Source organism: Gekko japonicus, unplaced genomic scaffold (assembly GCF_001447785.1).
Source record: "Gekko japonicus isolate JY-2015 unplaced genomic scaffold, Gekko_japonicus_V1.1 scaffold3746, whole genome shotgun sequence".
Classification (NCBI taxonomy): domain Eukaryota; kingdom Metazoa; phylum Chordata; class Lepidosauria; order Squamata; family Gekkonidae; genus Gekko; species Gekko japonicus.
In genome coordinates this window covers 74,898-92,964 of record NW_015174363.1, presented here as the reverse complement: position 1 = coordinate 92,964, position 18,067 = coordinate 74,898, and the positions used below count along the sequence as shown (strand labels likewise).

Genomic DNA, 18,067 nt, shown 5'->3' with positions numbered 1-18,067 from the left:
GTGGCTCAGCGGCAGAGCATCTGGTCGCCATGCAGAAGGTCCCGGGTCCAGTCCCTGGCGTCTCCAGTTGAAAGAACCAGGCAGTAGGTGATGTGAAAGACCTCAGCCTGAGACCCTGGGGAGCCATGAAGTGGGCCGTGGCTCAGCGGCAGAGCATCTGCTCGCCACGCAGAAGGTCCCAGGTCCAGTCCCTGCTGTCTCAAGGACCAGGCAGGAGGTGATGGGAAAGACCTCAGCCTGAGACCCTGGGGAGACATGAAGTGGGGCCGTGGCTCAGCGGCAGACCATCTGCTCGCCACGCAGAAGGTCCCAGGTTCAGTCCCTGGCGTCTCCAGTTGAAAGAACCAGGCAGGAGGTGATGGGAAAGACCTCAGCCTGAGACCCTGGGGAGACATGAAGTGGGGCCGTGGCTCAGCGGCAGAGCATCTGCTCGCCATGCAGAAGGTCCCGGGTTCAGTCCCTGGCGTCTCCAGTTAAAAGAACCAGGCAGGAGGTGATGGGAAAGACCTCAGCCTGAGACCCTGGGGAGACATGAAGTGGGGCCGTGGCTCAGCGGCAGAGCATCTGCTCGCCATGCAGAAGGTCCCAGGTTCAGTCCCTGGCGTCTCCAGTTGAAAGAACCAGGCAGTAAGTGATGTGAAAGACCTCAGCCTGAGACCCTGGGGAGCCATGAAGTGGGGCCGTGGCTCAGCGGCAGAGCATCTGCTCGGCATGCAGAAGGCCCCAGGTTCATCTGCTGCCTGGAGAGAGCAGACAATCCTGACTTTGATGGATCACTTTTCTTGTAAGGGCCCCGCCACCCTCCTCCAGCCAAACCCCCCTTGGTCAGTGCGATCCCCCTCTTATTTTAGACTTGTCTTAACAGGGACCCCCTTTTAGATCCTAAGGGCCAGGGGATCTGGAACTTGGGGAGTCTCACTAAGGTATCTGGGTGCAGCCGCGAAGGGCCAGGAAGGAGGCAGGGTGTGCTGGCATTACAGACTGACGACGTGCCGTGTCCCCCAGCTCAGGGTTCTCGATAACAATAAGAGTTCACTTCATTCTCAGTAACAAAAGACTTCTCGATACTGGAATAGCCGGGTGTATCACAGAGGTGTCCGCCCAGCCCAGGGAAGCTGCTATTTCATTATCCAGCGCCCGGTTCGTCAGTAGGTGATGGGAAAGGCCTCTGCCTGAGACCCTGGAGAGCGGCTGCCAGTCTGAGTAGAGAAGACCGGCCTTGATGGACCGAGGATCTGATTCAGGAGAAGGCAGCTTCATGTGGATACATGTGTGCTTATCGCTCATAGCTATTACATCACACAAGATAACTGAAACAAGATGGAGATGATAGCTTGATGAACAATGGCGTTAGGTAAGAAAGGGACTAATTTAATAAGCTTAGGGAATCCTGGTCCGGCGTGGCTTCATATGCCTGAGACTAGAGCACGGCTCAGAGGTTAAGATTCTGAGTTGCAGACCAGAAGGTCTGTAGTTCGGCTGTTCGAGACCCGAGTGTGCCGCGTGACGGAGTGAGCTCCCGTCTCTAGTTCCAGCTCCTGCCAACCTAGCCGTTCGAAAGCAAGAAATGGCAAGCAGATAAATAGGGACCACTTCGGTGGGAAGGTAACAGCGTTCCGTGTGCCTCGGCGTCTAGTCATGCCGCCCACATGACCACGGAGAAGTCTTCGGACAGCGCTGGCTCTTCGGCTTGGAAACGGAGATGAGCACCGCAACCCTAGAGGCGGATTCGGCTGGCTTTTGAGCAAGGGAAACCTTTGCCTTTACTAGGGCATGAGAGACAACCTCCTGAGCAGCAGATTCTCTCTGCACGTCAAGTACTGATGAGATCCATTTTCCTCTTCCCGCTGCTTCACACTGAACATTGGCATCATGCCATAGCCAGCGGTGCCTTCCCCCAGACTTCCGCCACATCTGCTCTGCACAAAGTTCTCGCCAACACTCAAGATTGCGGCAAACTTCGTTAAAAATGAAAATTGGCCGCTCAAAACATGCCAATTATTTGACCAGCGTGAAACGGGTAATCAGAGGGAAATAATTATTAATTTCTCAACATACCGGAACACTCTACAATAGGCCCATGGGGGTATGGTTCACACATAATGAAACCGTGATTTGTCGTCATGGGGACGAGTCTTCAAAACCCTCCCCACCGTCCTCTCCCTAGCATGCCCAGTTGATCAATCAGTTATATTAGCATCTGGGATAAAAGCGTCTGAACCACAGGCTACGGCTTACTCTCTTGCCTCCGAGAGAACTTGGAAGGGAGGGAAGAAGAGACAGTTTGTGCTTCACGGGAAATTATAAATTGCAGCTTGCCACAGAGCCGAAATTGTTTCTGAACCGTACACAAAAGGCAGGAGTGCAGAAACCTGAGGATTTCCAAGACTTGATCTCAGAACAAATAGCCATGGCACAAGTTCAAGAGGAGAAAAGAAATGGGTAATTACAGAACTTTAAGGCTGACGCCGAAGAATAGATTCTTTCGAACTATGGTGCTGGAGAAGACTCTTGAGAGTCCCTTGGACTGCAAGGAGATCCAATCAGTCGATCCTAAAAGAGATCAACCCTGACTGTTCCCTGGAAGGCCAGATAATGAAACTGAAGCTCAAATACTTTGGCCACCCAATGAGAAGGGAGCACTGACTGGAGAAGACCCTGATGCTGGGAAAGACTGAAGGTCAAAGAAGACGGGGACGGCAAAGGATGAGATGGTTAGACAGTGTCACAGATGCAACGAACATGAAGTTGAGCCAACTTCAGAGGACGGCGGAAGACCGGAAGGCCTGGCGGGAGCTGGTCCATGGGGTCGCGAAGAGTCGGACTCGACTGTGCGACTGAACAACAACAAAGGCTGACAATCAAGAAACTGAAATTCTTTCAAGATCTTCTATTCTTTGGCTCCATCATCAACCGAAAGGGAGACTGCAGTCAAGAAATCAGGAGACGGAGACTGGGAAGGGCAGCCATAAAGGAGCCAGAGAAAATCCTTAAATGCAAGGACGTCTCACCAGTGTTCCCTCTAAGCTGAATTAGTGTGAGCCAGCTCACAGTTTTCTAGCCTCCGGCGCACACATTTTTCATCTTAGCTCAGGAAGAGATGGCTCCCGAGCAAACTAATTTATGCAGTCACCAAACGGCTCGCTCACAACTTTAATGCCAGCAGCTCACAAAGTAGAATTTTTGCTCACAGGACTCCACAGCTTAGAGGGAGCATTGCTGGTGACAAAGGCCGACTTAATTTGTGCCATAGTGTTCCCCCTTATTATGTACGAGAGTGAAAGTTGGTCAATGAGGAAAGCTGACCGGATGAAAATTGATTCCTTTGGAATGTGGTGTTGGAGGAGAGTTTTAGGGATACCGTGGACATCCAAAAAGACGAGTCAGTGGTTTCTAGATCAATCAAGCCTGAACTCTCCCTAGAAGCTAAAATGACTAACCTGAGACCAGGGCCGGCTCACTCACTAGGCGGACTAGGCGATCGCCTAGAGCGGGCCGGCCCTTAGGGGCACCAAACTGCACCAGGTCCCGTACTCTGGGAGTTTCTTGATTATTTGTGTTTTTCATTCTTCCTAAAATGCATTTATTTTTGAAAATTGGTGGGCGCACCGGTGGGGGTGGGGTGCAAGAAGGGATCCCCGCCTAGGGTGCAAAATAAGCTGGGGCCGGCCCTGCCTGAGACTATCGTACCTTATTGTACAGCAATAAGAACAGCTCTGGGAAAAAACTATGAAGAACGTGCACCCAAAGCCTGATTTACCTTTACAGCAGCGCACCAATCAGAAGGAAGAGTAAATTGACATGACACTTATTATTGTGGGATATATTGATACGGAAGATTGAGATGAAGTCTACAATCCAACTGATAGGACTTACAAAACGTATTCAAAAACAGACAAGCTGACTGAAGGACCGAATATGAGACCCCACGAAAGAAGGACAAGAGATGGAATTATTGAACCAACAAATGAAACACTTCTTGATTTTTAACTGCTGAATTATATATTTTGATAATGACTGTAGGGTCTTATCATTTTTAAATTTGTACATCGCCTCTAACCCGACACCTGTGTGGATTTTTTGTTGTTCATTCGCACAGTCGAGTCCGACTCTTCGCGACCCCACGGACCAGATCCCGCCAGGCCTTCCGGTCTTCCACTGTCCTCTGAAGTTTGCTCAGTTTCATGTTCGTTGCATCGATGACACTGTCCAACCATCTCATCCTTTGCCGTCCCCGTCTTCTTTGACCTTCAATCTTTCCCAGCATCAGGGTCTTCTCCAGTGAGTGCTCGCTTCTCATTGAGTGGCCAAAGTATTTAAAAAATGTAAATAAATAAATCATACTTCTCACATTGTGAGAAGATAGGAGTCACTGGGAAAGTCAATCTGAAGCAGAATGAAGCAGGAATAAATCAATGGTGCGACCTCGTTTGGAGGACTGTGTACAGTTCTGGTCACCACACCAAAGAAAGGATATTTATAGCATTGGGAAAAGGGCAGAAAAGGGCAGCTAGAACGATAAAAGGGTCGGAACACTCTCCCTATGAAAAAACGTTAAAGCGCTCGGGGCTCTTTAGCTTGGAGAAACGATGACTGAGGGTGACATGATCGAGGTCTACAAGATTCTACGTGGGACAGAGCAGGTCGAGAAAGAAGTCATTCTCTCCCTTTCTCACAAGACAAGAACTCGTGGGCACTCCATGAAATTGCTGAGCGGTCAGGTTAGAACAGATAAAAGGAAGTACTTCTTCACCCAGATTAACACAGTATACAAGAATAGAGAATTATGTGGATTAGGCATTGGCATAAATGTTTGTTAAAAATGGTAAATAACCCCCATGTATGTGTATATGCTAGTATGTTTATTTTGTGTTTGTTTGTGTAAAATATGTGAAAAACTTTAAATAAAATTCCTGCCTCTTAGGGGGCAGTTAAAAAAAAAACCACACACATGGAATTCACTGCCACAGGAGGTGGTGGCAGCCACAAGCATGGATGGCTTCAAGAGGGAACTGGATAAGCATATGGACCAGAGGTCCATCCGCGGCTATTAGCCACAAGGCATAGGTAGGAACTCTCAGTCTGGGGCAAGGGATGCACTGTATTCTTGGTGCTTGTGGATGGGCCATTGGCCTGATCCAACATTGGGTTCTCTCTTATGTTCTTATGTCTGGGGCAGGTGATGCTCTGTATTATTGGTGCTTGGGGGGGGGGGTCCAACAATGGGAGGGCTTCTAGTGTCCTGGCCCTCCTGACGGCACCTGGTTTTTTTGGCCACTGTGTGACAGAGTGTTGGAGTGGATGGGCCACTGGCCTGATCCAACATGGCTTCTCTCTTATGTTCTTATGTCTGGGGCAATTATGCTCTTCATGGTGTTCAGGGGGAGGGGGGGAATCAACAGTGGGAGGGCTTCTAGTGCCCTGGCCCCACTGGTGGACCGCCTGATGGCACCTGGTAATTTTGGCCACTATGTGACAGAGTGTTGGACTGGATGGGCCACTGGCCTGATCCAACATGGCTTCTCATGTTCTTCTGTCTGGGGCAATGATGCTCTTCTTGGAGCTTGGGGGGGGGTCACAGTGGGAGGGGCTCCTAGTGTCCTGGCCCCACTGCTGGACCTCCTGATGGCACCTGGTATTTTTGGCCACTGTGTGACACAAAGTGTTGGACTGGATGGGTCACTGGCCTGATCCCACACTGGCTTCTCTCATGTTCTCTTATGTTCTTATGACCCGGGACTTCCTGGGTGGCTCTCCCATCCAAGGACTAACCAGAGCCCACCCTGCTTCGGCTTCCGAGACTGGGCTAGCCGGGGCCATCTAGGGCAGGGCAGAGATGAGCAGAGGTGCTTTGCCCTCGCCTGCCTTTGTGCAGCCACCCCGGACTCCCGCGGCGGTCTCCCACCCAAGTCCTAACCAGGGCCGACCCTGCTTAGCTTCCGAGATCTGCCGACATCAAGCTAGCCTGGGCCATCCAGGTGGGGGCAGTAGCGCCTTAGGAGACCAGTGAGTTTTTTGGAGGGTACACGTTTTCGGGAGCCGCCGCTCCCTTCAGGCTCTTGAACGCTCGTACCCAACAACGCTTGTCGGTCTCGAAGGCGGTACCGGATTCGAATCTGGCCGTTCTCCTGCAGACCAATACGGAATCCCCCTCTCAACTGAGAAACTGTGACTGTGCCTTTTACACGTGCCCTCAGCAGCCAAACCAGATAAGATCCCACCAACTTGCCCGTTAATACATATCCTGGATGGCCCAGGCTCTCTTGCCAGAACTCAGAAGCTCATTAGGGTCGGCCCTGGTTAGTGCTTGGGTGGGATTGCTCCACAGAGGCGGGCGATGGCCGACCACCTCTGGAGGTCTCTTATATTTATTTATTTATAGATTTGATTTATACCCCGCCCTCCCCGCTGCACGGGCTCAGGGCGGCTTACAATCAGGCATAGGCCAGTAACAAATGTAAAACATTTTTAAAACCATTTAAAATCTCTACAATACAATAGCATTATTGTTAACAAAAGGGCTCTGATCTTCTACAAGATGGCATATTGCGACTGCTCTGCCAACTCAGCGTCGTCTGTTCCGGGAAACACTGGTGTTCTCTCTTCAAGGGCCAGGTTATGATGGTAATTCTGGTAGTGGCGGCTCCTACTCATACGCCTGGCGGAAGAGCTCCGTCTTACAGGCCCTGCGGAACTGTGCAAGGTCCCGCAGGGCCCGGATCTCTTCCGGGAGCTCGTTCCACCAGGTAGGAGCCGCCACCGAAAAAGCCCTGGCCCTGGTAGCGGCCAGCCTGACCTCGTTGGGGCCTGGCATCGCCAGGAGGTTTTGGGTCCCCGACCGTAGTGCTCGCGGGGGAACATATGGGGAAAGGCGGTCCCTTAGGTACGCTGGACCCAGACCACATAGGGCTTTAAAGCCTTGGAAACCCAACAAGTTAAAAGAGAACAAGGACGTCTCTTCCTCTGGCCCTCGGCAAGGTGGCGGCGGAACAGCAGCACCGGTTACGGCGCTCCGCAAGTGATTTCATTTTCTTGGTTTTTAGCTTGCCTCAAAGCCTTCCGCTTAGTTGTCTGCACAATATAATTGCTTCTCCAATCTGAGGTTTGAAGCAGCTGCTGTTTTAAAGGAATTGGCTTCTTGTAATCAGCCTCAAATTGCTAAAAAGTTACTGTCGCTGAGATATGCCTGGAACGCTGAGTCATTAAGGCTGCTGCCAACTTCGGCCACAAACAATCAGTGGCATAAACTTCGTAAGAGTCCACTACTTACTTCAGCCTTGCAAATAACAGGTAAAGGCAAAGGTTTCCCTTGCTCGAAAGCCAGTCGAATCCGACTCTAGGGTTGCGGTGCTCATCTCCGTTTCCAAGTCGAAGAGCCAGCACTGTCCAGAGACGTTTCCGTGGTCATGGGGCCGGCACGACTAGATGCCGAGGCACACGGAACGCTGTTACCGTCCCATCGAAGTGGTACCTATTTATCTACTTGCAATTTCTTGCTTTCGAACTGCTAGGTTTGGTGTGGTGGTTAAGGGCGCGGACTCTAATCTGGGAGAACCAGGTTTGATTCCCCATTCCTCCACTTGCACCTGGCTGGATGACTTTGGGCAAGCCGTAGTTCTGACAAGTGCTGTTCTTGAAAAAGAGCCATTTCTCTCAAGAGGTCTCTCAGCCCCACCTACCTCACAGGGTGTCTGTTGTGGGGAGGGGGAGGGAAAGGAGTTTGTAAGGTGCTCTGAGACTCCTTTGGGTAGTGAAGGGCGGGGGATAAATCCAATCTCTTCTTCTTCTTCTTCTAGGTCAGCAGGAGCTGGGGCCAGAGACGGGAGCTCACTCCACCACACGGCACTCGGGTCTTGAACTGCCGAACTACCGACCTTCCGGTCTGCAGCTCAGCACCTTAACCACTTGAGCCACCGCAACCTCCTTTGCATATAGTACAGGCTTGTTAATAAAGAGGCTGTGGGTTGATGGAGGAAATTCTGCGAACCTTGGGGGTTACTCTTTTAAATAGCAGTTGCTGACCAGGGCATAAGGCTACAGTGCAGCTGCAACAACAGGAATCAGAAATGAGTCCAAATAAAAGGATACTTGATTTAGAAGACACGATGACACCAATGTTCCCTCTAAGCTGTGGAGTCTTGTGAGCAAAAATCCTACTTTGTGAGCTACTGGCATTAAAGTTGTGAGCGAATGATTTGGCCACTACATAAATTAGTTTGCTCTGGAGCCATTCTTCCTGAGTTAAGGCAAAAATGTGTGCGCTGGAGGCTAAAGAACAGTGAGCTAGCTCACACTAACTCAGCTTAGAGGGAACATTGGACGACACCTCCTGCTAGTCAGCAGAAAAGAGTTTTGGAATATTTTGGCACCCAGGAAGAGACTCGCTTTAATCTTCCTACTGCAAACCGCTATGCTCCTTTGGCAGAAATAGAGAACTCTGATGAAACGACTGTGGTGGGAACTGATACCTCGCTACAGGGAGAAACAGCTACAGAAAGAGTGGGTAATAATTCCTCCTGCCCTCCTTAGCCTGGCGGTCCTTCTCCCCCTTCTGGTCTCCTCGCCTGCCGGGTCTCTCTTGTGCTGTGGGCGGGGCCTGTGAGGTCACAGAGAGCCTGTGAGGTCAGGGAGGGTCACTGGCCTAGTGGCCCCGGGTTTCTTTTTAAGAAGCACTGCCTGGGCAACTTGGAGCCACCCTGAACTGGATGGCCCAGTCTCAACAGAGCTCAGAAGCTAAGCGGGGTCGGCCAAGGTCAGCACTTGGGTGGGAGACCACCAAGGAAGTCCAGGGTGGCTATGCAGAGGCAGGCGACGGCAGACCACCCCTGAACCTCTCTTGAGACGTCAAAAAAAAAAAGAAAAAGGAGGAAGTCACCCTGCAAGGCGGCCTAGAATTTGGATGTTACCTTTTGGGGCGTTTCGGTTGTTCTTTCCGATACGGAGTCGTCTTCCAGAAGCTTGCCGTGGCTAGAAGAGGGCATCTGCGGTAGTGAAGACTGCTTGGGGGGCCTCTCGGATGTGTGACTGGGCACGGAGTCTCCACCGTTCCGCCTGCACGTTAACAAACCTCTTCGTGTTAAAGGCGTTGCGAACAGGGGTCATTTCCTGCAGGAGCGCACGGGAGTGGAGCTCCGGCAGTAAAGAGCTCAGGGGGCGGGCGCATGAAACAAGCCCCACCCCCTACTCCCAGCAGCACTCAGTCAGACCAAGAAACAGCCAGGTAAGTTGCAGAGGCACCCCCCCCCCCAGGCCCCTGGTCAAAAACAGTCCAGAGGGACTTTTAAGACCAAGTTTTATTCAGGCACAAGCTCACCCTCCTCTGCGAGGACAGATCTGCACGTTCTCCCCTCCCCCAATAGCTAGCAATCCAAAACAGTCCACTGGAGCCTGAGCGGTGGGTGTTGCCTTCTGACACACTTCCGGTGATGTCAGGGGGTGTGGCATATGCAAATAAGTTATGCTAATGAGCTATGCTAATGAGCTCCTGCACCTCTTTTTCTGCGAAATGACCCCTGGTCATGAAGATGCCTCCACGAAGCCAAAGCCAGCTAAAATGCAACGCTTCTAAATCAAAGAATACACAACCAGTGTTCCCTCTAAGCTGAGTGAGTGTGAGCTAGCTCACAGGGTTTTTTAGCCTCTGGCTCACATACTATTTGCCTCAGCTAAAGAAGGAGGGCTCCAGAGCAAACTAATTGATGCAGCAGCCAGATCGCTCGCTCAGAACTTTAATGCCAGGAGCTTACAAAGAAGAATTTTTGCTCACAAGACTCCACAGCTTAGAAGGAGCGTTGCGCACAACCCAGCCTGAGTTTAATATATTTTTAACCGGCTGATTTCGGCAAGAGAGTTAACTGCGTGTTTAATTTTCTCCCATTAAAGGCAACGGGCCTTGAGAACGTCTGACTCTGAAAGGGCCTTAATAGTCTGGTTTAGCAAACTGAACACAGCAAGACCCACGACATCTACAGCCCACGGAACATTTACTACATCAGGGGGTCCCCCATCTTCTTGAGCCTCTGGGCACCTTCGGGATTTTGACACCAGGCGGTGGGCACAGTGACAAAATGGCTGCCGTAGGAGGAGGACTGCAAGGAGATCCAATCAGTCAATCCTAAAGGAAATCAACCCTGACTGTTCCCTGGAGGGCCAGATCCTGAAGCTGAAGCTCAGATACTTTGGCCACCCAATGAGAAGGGAGCCCTCACCGGAGAAGACCCTGGTGGTTGGAAAAGATTGAAGGCCAAAGAAGAAGGGGACGGCAAAGGATGAGATGGCTAGACAGTGTCATCGATGCAGCAAACATGAAATTAAGCAAACTCTGGAGGATGGCGGAAGACAGGAGGGCCTGGTGTGATGTGGTCCATGGGGTCGCGAAGTGTCGGACTCGACTGTGCGACTGAACAACAACAACAACAGGAGGAGGAGGAGGTAAAGGTAAAGGTTCCCTTGCTCGAAAGCCAGTCGAGTCCGACTCTAGGGTTACGGTGCTCATCTCCATTTCAAAGCCGAAGAGCCAGCGCTGTCCAAAGACGTTTCCGTGGTCATGTGGCCGGCATGACTAAACACCAAGGCGCACGGAACGCTGTTACCTTCCCACCGAAGCAGTACCTTGCAATTTCTACTTGCAATTTCTTGCTTTCGAACTGCTAGGTTGGCAGGAGCTGGAACTAGAGACGGGAGCTCACTCCGTCATGCGGCACACTCGGGTCTCGAACTGCTGAACTACCCACCTTCCACAGCCTGCAGTACAGCATCTTAACCACTTGAGCCACCGCAGCTCCTTTTGGAGGAGGAGGAGCCAACCACAAAATGCCATAGATGGCAGAGCCAGCCACAAAATATCAGGGAATGAAGTTGTGCGCAGGTCTCGTAGTCGCTCTTCAACCAGTTCGGGCAGCAGCTCTGCTTAACAGTATGCCTTTTGATCTGCACGACCAATCGGAAGCCCTGCTCGGCCCTGTAGCCAGAAATCTTCTGCTGATGGGGCAGGGTCCAGGGTGCTGGGGCAGGGGGTGGGGGTAGCAAAGCTTTAAGGGCTGTTCCTCTGTGAAGCAAAAAAAGCCCCACCTGGCCCGATCCACTTTCTAAAAACACTTGGTGGGTGCCGGAAATAGTCTTGGCAGGTGCCCTGACTAGAGATGTGAAGGCCCGGGAAAAAACTGGAAAAATTCGGGGAAAAAACGGTTTTTTCCCGGTTTTTCCCTGAAGCTTTTTTTGTTTTTTTTCCGAAAAATTGGAAAAATTGAAAGAAGAAAAGAAAAAAAATTGATTATGGAACGTTTTATTTTAACACGATGAATAAAATATTTTAAGACAAGGTGTTCAAATATTTTCCCAATCATTTCTAAAATATATATATATGGTATCAGATTGATGTAATTTCTGTGCAGTGAGGACAAGCAAGTCCTAGGTTACAAACTGAACTCTCCAATGCAAGAACAAGATGCATTTCTTCCTTTAGCAGGTGCTATTGTCACGAGAAAAGAAAAAGGTTTCAGTTTTGTTTTTGCATGTGGGTGGGTATTCTGTTTGTAATAACTGTTTGGATACACTATATTTTAATATGCTAGTTGTGATCATTTCATGCCAAGTAAAAATGTCCATAGTCATATTTTATGTTCCTAAAGTAACGGAATGACTTTCAATCTAGAAAAGACAAAAGAAGTGCTAATGTAGCATTTTTTTCAATTTTTCCATTTCCCCCCCAAAAAAACTGGAAAAAAACCGGGGTTTTTTCCGAGCTTCAAAATTTCCGGAAATTTTACATCTCTAGCCCTGACGCCCATGGGCACCCCATTGGGGACCCTGTGTTACGTATTCAAAAGGGTTAAGCTGCCACAGTGGCTATCAACACTGATGTATCTCTGTATCAGGGGCCACTTTGGCGTCAGGAAGCAATCCTGGAGGGGTTTTTTTTGGTCATCTTCTGGGCGTGGGGCAGCGTTCGATGCGGGTGTGGAGGGGGAAATTTGTGAATTTCCTGCATTGTGCAGGGGGTTGGGGTAGACGGCCCTGGATTCTCTATGATTCTTCCAACTCTATGATATTCCTCCTTTGTCACAGTGGCTGGCAATATTTTCACTACGTCCTGAAACAGCCGCGGATACTTAAATTGCAGCATCCAGCCAACAACCATATAATTAGTTTGCGTCGCTCTCCTTCTCTCTCTCAAACACTAAGGACCAAACTACACCATATGGTGTGTGTTTTTTTTCAAACTAGTCAGGCCTAGGGACTCGCTTTCCCCACAGCCATGGGGAACATAAGAACATAAGAGAGGCCAAAGTTGGATAAGGCCAAAGGCCCATCCAGTCCAACACTCTGTGTCATACAGTGGCCAGAAATACCAGGTGCCATCAGGAGGTCCACCAGTGGGGCCAGGACATTAGAAGCCCTCCCACTGTTGACACACACCCCCAAGCACCAAGAATACAGCGCATCACTTGCCCCAGAGTCCCTATCTATACCTTGTGGCTAATAGCCACTGATGGACCTCTGCTCCATATGCCTATCTAACTCCCTTTTGAAGCTGTCCATGCTTGTAGCCGCCGCCACTTCCTGTGGCAGTGAATTCCATGTGTTAATCACTCTTTGGGTGAAGAAGGACTTCCTTTTATCCGTTCTAACCCGACCGCTCAGCAATTTCATGGAGTGCCCACGAGTTCTTGTATTGTGAGAAAGGGAGAAAAGTACCTCTTTCTTTACCTGCTCTTTCCCATGCATAATCTTATAAACCTCGATCATGTCACCCCTCAGTCGTCTTTTCTCCAAGCTAAAGAGCCCTAAGCGCCTTAACCTTTCCTCAGAGGGAAAGTGTTCCAACCCTTTTATCATTCGAGTTGCCCTTTTCTGCACTTTTCCCAAAGCTATAATATCCTTTTTAAGGTGTGGTGACCAGAACTGCACACAGTATTCCAAATGCGGTCTCACCATTGATTTATATAGAGGCATTATGATATTGGCTGATCTGTTTTCAATACCCTTCCTAATAATCCCCAGCATAGCATTGACCTTCTTTATTGCAGTCACACACTGTCTTGACATTTTCAGTGAGTTATCTACTACAACTCCAAGATCTCTCTCTTGAACAGTCTCTGCCAGTTCAGATCCCATCAATGTGTATTTATATTTAGGATTTTTGGCTCCAATGTGCATCACCTTGCACTTGGCGTGCCCCTGCAGTCCCAAGCCAAATTTGTCCCCTCGGCCTTTTTAAATGATGTTCCCCACAGCTGCTGTGTGGCTGTGGGGAAAGCCAGTCATTAAAAAAAGTATTGTCTCAAAGCAATTTTGTTAAAAGAGAATGTATTAAAGATGTTCCACAGATGGCATCTTTCTCCGAGTAGACTAGCGCACTTTTACCCGAACACGTCCAACAAATGTTGGAAGTGTAAAAAAAAAGGTGGGTTCTTTCTACCACATGTGGTGGTCATGCGATAGGTCTAAAAAATATTGGATTGAGATACATAATATTTCAAAACAAATTTTCGGTGTCCAGATTCCACTAGACCCTGAAATATTTTTATTAAATATATTTCCAGATAACCTACAAACATGGGATAAATATTTGATGGTACATATTGTGACTGCTGCGAGAATTAATTTTGCTAAAAGCTGGAAGAAAGAGGAGGTACCGTCTAAACAAGATATTTATGAAAAACTAGAGACAGCTAAATTAGATAATCTTTCACTGAAAATACAAGGTAAAGATGAAACTATTTTTCAAAATACGTGGTTGCGGGTTTATGACTCGATGGGAGAAAATCCAAAAGTGTGTGATAACATTATGAGCTTGTATCTAAATATGGTATTCCATATTTATTCCCAGTAAGGCAATGGTATTCCCAGTAGCCATGTATGGCTGCGAGAGTTGGACTATAAGGAAGGCAGAGCGCCGAAGAATAGATTCTTTTGAACTATGGTGCTGGAGAAGACTCTTGAGAGTCCCTTGGACTGCAAGGAGATCAAATCAGTCGATCCTAAAAGAAATCAACCCTGACTGTTCCCTGGAAGGCCAGATAATGAAACTGAAGCTCAAATACTTTGGCCGCCAAATGAGAAGGGAGCACTCACTGGAGAAGACCCTGATGCCGGGAAAGATTGAAAAGACGGGGACGGCAAAGGATGAGATGGTTAGACAGTGTCACAGATGCAACGAACATGAAATTGAGCAAACGTCAGAGGACGGCGGAAGACCGGAGGGCCTGGCGGGATCTGGTCCATGGGGTCGCGAAGAGTCGGACTCGAATGTGCTACTGAACAACAAATCTAAATATGAAAACTTAATATATTAAGGTGGGGTTTTTAATGTTAAGGTGGTAGAGGGATGGATGCCTACGTATGTGTGATGTTGTTTACTGTCTGAAATGTAATACAGATTGGGGGGGGGAGTATTGTTAATTCATCTCTAAGACAATTATTTCTCTCTTTTTCCTCATTGTATGTGTCCACACACTTACATGCCTTCTGGCGACCCCTAGTGGGGCTAGGACGTTTCAGAGAGGTGGCATACTATTGCCTGCCTCTGCATCCCAGCCCTGGTATTCCTTGGAGGTCTCCCTTCCAAGTACTTGACAGGGTCGGCCCCTGCTTAACTTCAGAGATCTGAGTCCAATTCTCCCTCTAAACTGTGGAGTCTTGTGAGCAAAAATTCCACTTTGTGAGCTACTGGGAATTAAAGCTGTGAGCGAGCGATTTGGCTGTTGCATAAATTGGGTTTGCTCTGGAGCCCGTCCTTCCTGAGCTAAGACAGGGCCTGCAAGACGGAGATCTTCCGCCAGGCTTTCGCATAGGGGCCGCCGCTGCCACCACCTCCACCAATGGTGGCAATACCATCGGGATTAGGAATCGCCCTTGGAAGTTCCGCCATAAATTGCATGGCACTGACAATGTGGGATTGGCTCGAACTATCTGCTGGACAGTGCCACCCCAATGGGGGGGATTGAGGACGCCATCAAAACCACTCAAGACCGCCTTGTTTACAGAAAGCACTTTATTCTTGTTATTATTATTAGTATTCATGATTTTACTGTTTTATTTGGTTTTATGTAAGCTGCCCTGAGCCCGCTCGCGGGGAGGGCGGGGTAAAAATGCCTGAATAAATAAATAAAAATCTGTGAGCTGGAGGCTAAAACACTGTGAGCTAGCTCACACTCACTCAGCTTAGAGGGAACACTGGATCTAATGAGATCAGGCTTGCCTGGGCTATCCAGGTCAGGGCCCAAAGACAATTATCTCAAGAGAAAGGAGCTGGGCATCTTAAGAACCCCACATTATTAAGATCACAAGACCTCTTTTCACCATTTTTGAACACAACCAATTTACATATCAGATCCTCTTTAAAGAGACAGAGAGAAACTCTGAGGCCATTTAATGAGTCTGTGGCAGAGGCAACGTTGAATCGGGGATCGCCTCTATCATAGCTTGTTCTCTTCGCTACCGCGCCGTCCCAGCGTTATACATGTGTTCCCACAACATTCAATTAGCCATCAGTTCTTAAAATATAGTGGAATGGGAAACAGAACAGTAGAGACAGAAAACAAAGCAATGTGCCTTTCATTCAATGCCGGGTGTCACTTAATATATGCTGAAAGAAATCTTTACGGCCTGTTGTTGTACAGTCACACAGTCGAGTCCGACTCTTCGCGACCCCATGGACCAGATCACGCCAGGCCTTCCTGTCTTCCGCCGTCCTCTGAAGTTGGCTCAATTTCATGTTCGTTGCATCTATGACACTGCCTAACCATCTCATCCTTTGCCGTCCCCGTCTTCTTTGACCTTCAATCTTTCCCAGCATCAGGGTCTTCTTCTCCAGTGAGTGCTCCCTTCTCATTGGGTAGCCAAAGTATTTGAGCTTCAGTTTCATTATCTGGCCTTCCAGGGAACAGTCAGGGTTGATTTCTTTGAGGATTGACTGATATGATCTTCTTGCAGTCCAAGGGACTCTCAAGAGTCTTCTCCAGCACCATAGTTCAAAAGAATCTATTCTTCGGCGCTCGGCCTTCCTTATAGTCCAACTCTCGCAGCCATACATGACTACTGGGAATACCATTGCTTTGACCATGCGGACTTTTGTTGGCAGGGTGATGTCTCTACTTTTCATCATGCTGTTGAGGTTTGCCATCGCTTTCCTCCCAAGGAGCAGGCGTCTTTTAATTTCATGGCTGCTGTCACAGTCTGTGGTGATCTGGGATCCCAGGAACGTGAAGTCTGTCACCACTTCCACGACTTCCCCTTCTATTTGCCAAGGAGTGATGGGGCCAGATGCCATGATCTTAGTTTTTTTGATGTTGAGCTTCAAGCCCACTTTACGGCTACAGTAAGGCTAACATATTTTCCGTTTATCAAAATACTTGATAAAAATGCCAGTCGGCTCTCAATGCTTCACGTTTCCATTTAAATGCCTGGCACAGTGACTCTCGTTCCTGGCATTTCCTTTGCCCTGAGCGAAAAAGGAATGTGGTTTCTGGTTCGTGACACGGGGGCCCATTTCTCAAGCCTCTAGGATCAACTGGATGATTAGGGATTGGTTGTAATTGCGTCGACATCAGTAGGTCGATACTACAACACTCTCAGTTTACATCCAGGACATTCCAACATTTCACCCAAATACCCTATAAGTTAATTCAAGAAATGCAACAAATGTAGGGATACCAGCTCGGGGCTGGGAAGTTCCTGATTTGGGGGGCAGGATATGGGGAAGGGCAGGACCTCGGCAGGGCATAATGCCATAGAGTCCACCACCACCCCGCCAAAGCAGCCATTTTCTCCAGGGGAACTTATCTTGGCTGCCTGGAGATCAACTGTAACTAGAGATGTGAAGGCCTGGAAAAAAAACGTGGTTTTTTTCTCCCCGTTTTTTCCTGAAGCCTTTTTTGCTTTTTTCCGAAAAATTGGAAAAATTGAAAAAAGAAAAGAAAAGGGGGGAAAATTGATTATGGAACGTTTTATTTTAACATGATGAATAAAATATTTTAGGACAAGGTGTCCTAATATTTTCCAAATCATTTCTAAAAAATATGTATGGTATCGGATTGATCTAATTTCTGTGCACTGAGGACAAGCAAGTCCTAGGTTACAAACTGAACTCTCCAATGCAAGAACAAGATGCATTTCTTCCTTTAGGAGATGCTATTGTCACCAGAAAAGAAAAAGGTTTCAGTTTTGTTTTTGCATGTGTAATAATTGTTTGGATACACTATATTTTTAATATGCTAGTTGTGATAATTTCATGCCAAGTAAAAATGTCCATAGTCATATTTTATGTTCCTAAAGTAACAGAATGACTTTCAATCTGGAAAAGAAAAAAAAAAGTGCTAACGTAGCAGGGACAAGTAAGTAGCATTTTTTTCAATTTTTCTGAAAATTTCCATTTTTCCCCGGAAAAAACCTGGGGAAAAACTGGGTTTTTTCCAAGCTCCAAAATTTCCGGAAATTTTACATCTCTAACTGTAACAGCAGGATCTATGATCATTTCAGTATGAAATATTAAAGATGCTTTCTTTCATATGATTCTTATCACAACAAACTGTTATTCATGGTTTATCATATGATTCATAAGATAGGATAAAATGTTAATATGAGAAAACGGTAGAATGTTGAGTAGGTTGTTATAGCGGTTTTTAAAGTTATAATGCCATATAATTTTCCTAAAAATTCAAAGATTTGAATGAAGGATTGTCCTTTATATTTGCAAAAAAATGCCCTTTATGCTATGTTTTGGTAATTTTACCTTTCATTTTACCTATGTTTCAATGTCTGTGAATCTTTTAATATTGGAAATTTTAATGGTTTCCATTGATTTTATGTTGTTGTTGTTGTTGTTCAGTCAGCACAGTCGAGTCTGACTCCTCATGACCCCATGGACCACATCACGCCAGGCCAAGGCTTGTTCTCACCAGGGGTCATTTCGTAGAAAAAGAGGTGCAGACGCTCATTAGCATAACACATTAGCATAACTTATTTTGCATATGCCACACTCCCTGACATCACCGGAAGTGTGTCAGAAGGCAACACCCACCGCTCAGGCTCCACTGGACTGTTTTGGATTGCTAGCTATTGGGGG

The 18,067-nt window shown here is 48.0% G+C and overlaps 1 protein-coding gene and 1 non-coding gene across 2 annotated transcripts in view; one reads left to right on the top strand and one right to left on the bottom strand.

The window, feature by feature from the left end:
* The window catches only part of APLF (aprataxin and PNKP like factor), a gene marked incomplete at its 3' end in the record, with an annotated part of 72,128 nt that overhangs the window by 28,678 nt on the left and 25,383 nt on the right, over positions 1 to 18,067 (bottom strand). Inside the window, exon 4 of the mRNA XM_015424341.1 lies at positions 8,907 to 9,051. Within this exon, the coding sequence (XP_015279827.1) occupies positions 8,907 to 9,051 (145 nt within the window). The remainder of the gene's footprint in view (positions 1 to 8,906; positions 9,052 to 18,067) is intronic.
* Positions 539 to 610, top strand: TRNAG-GCC. Its single transcript has one exon. It is a non-coding gene; the product is annotated as a tRNA-Gly (tRNA).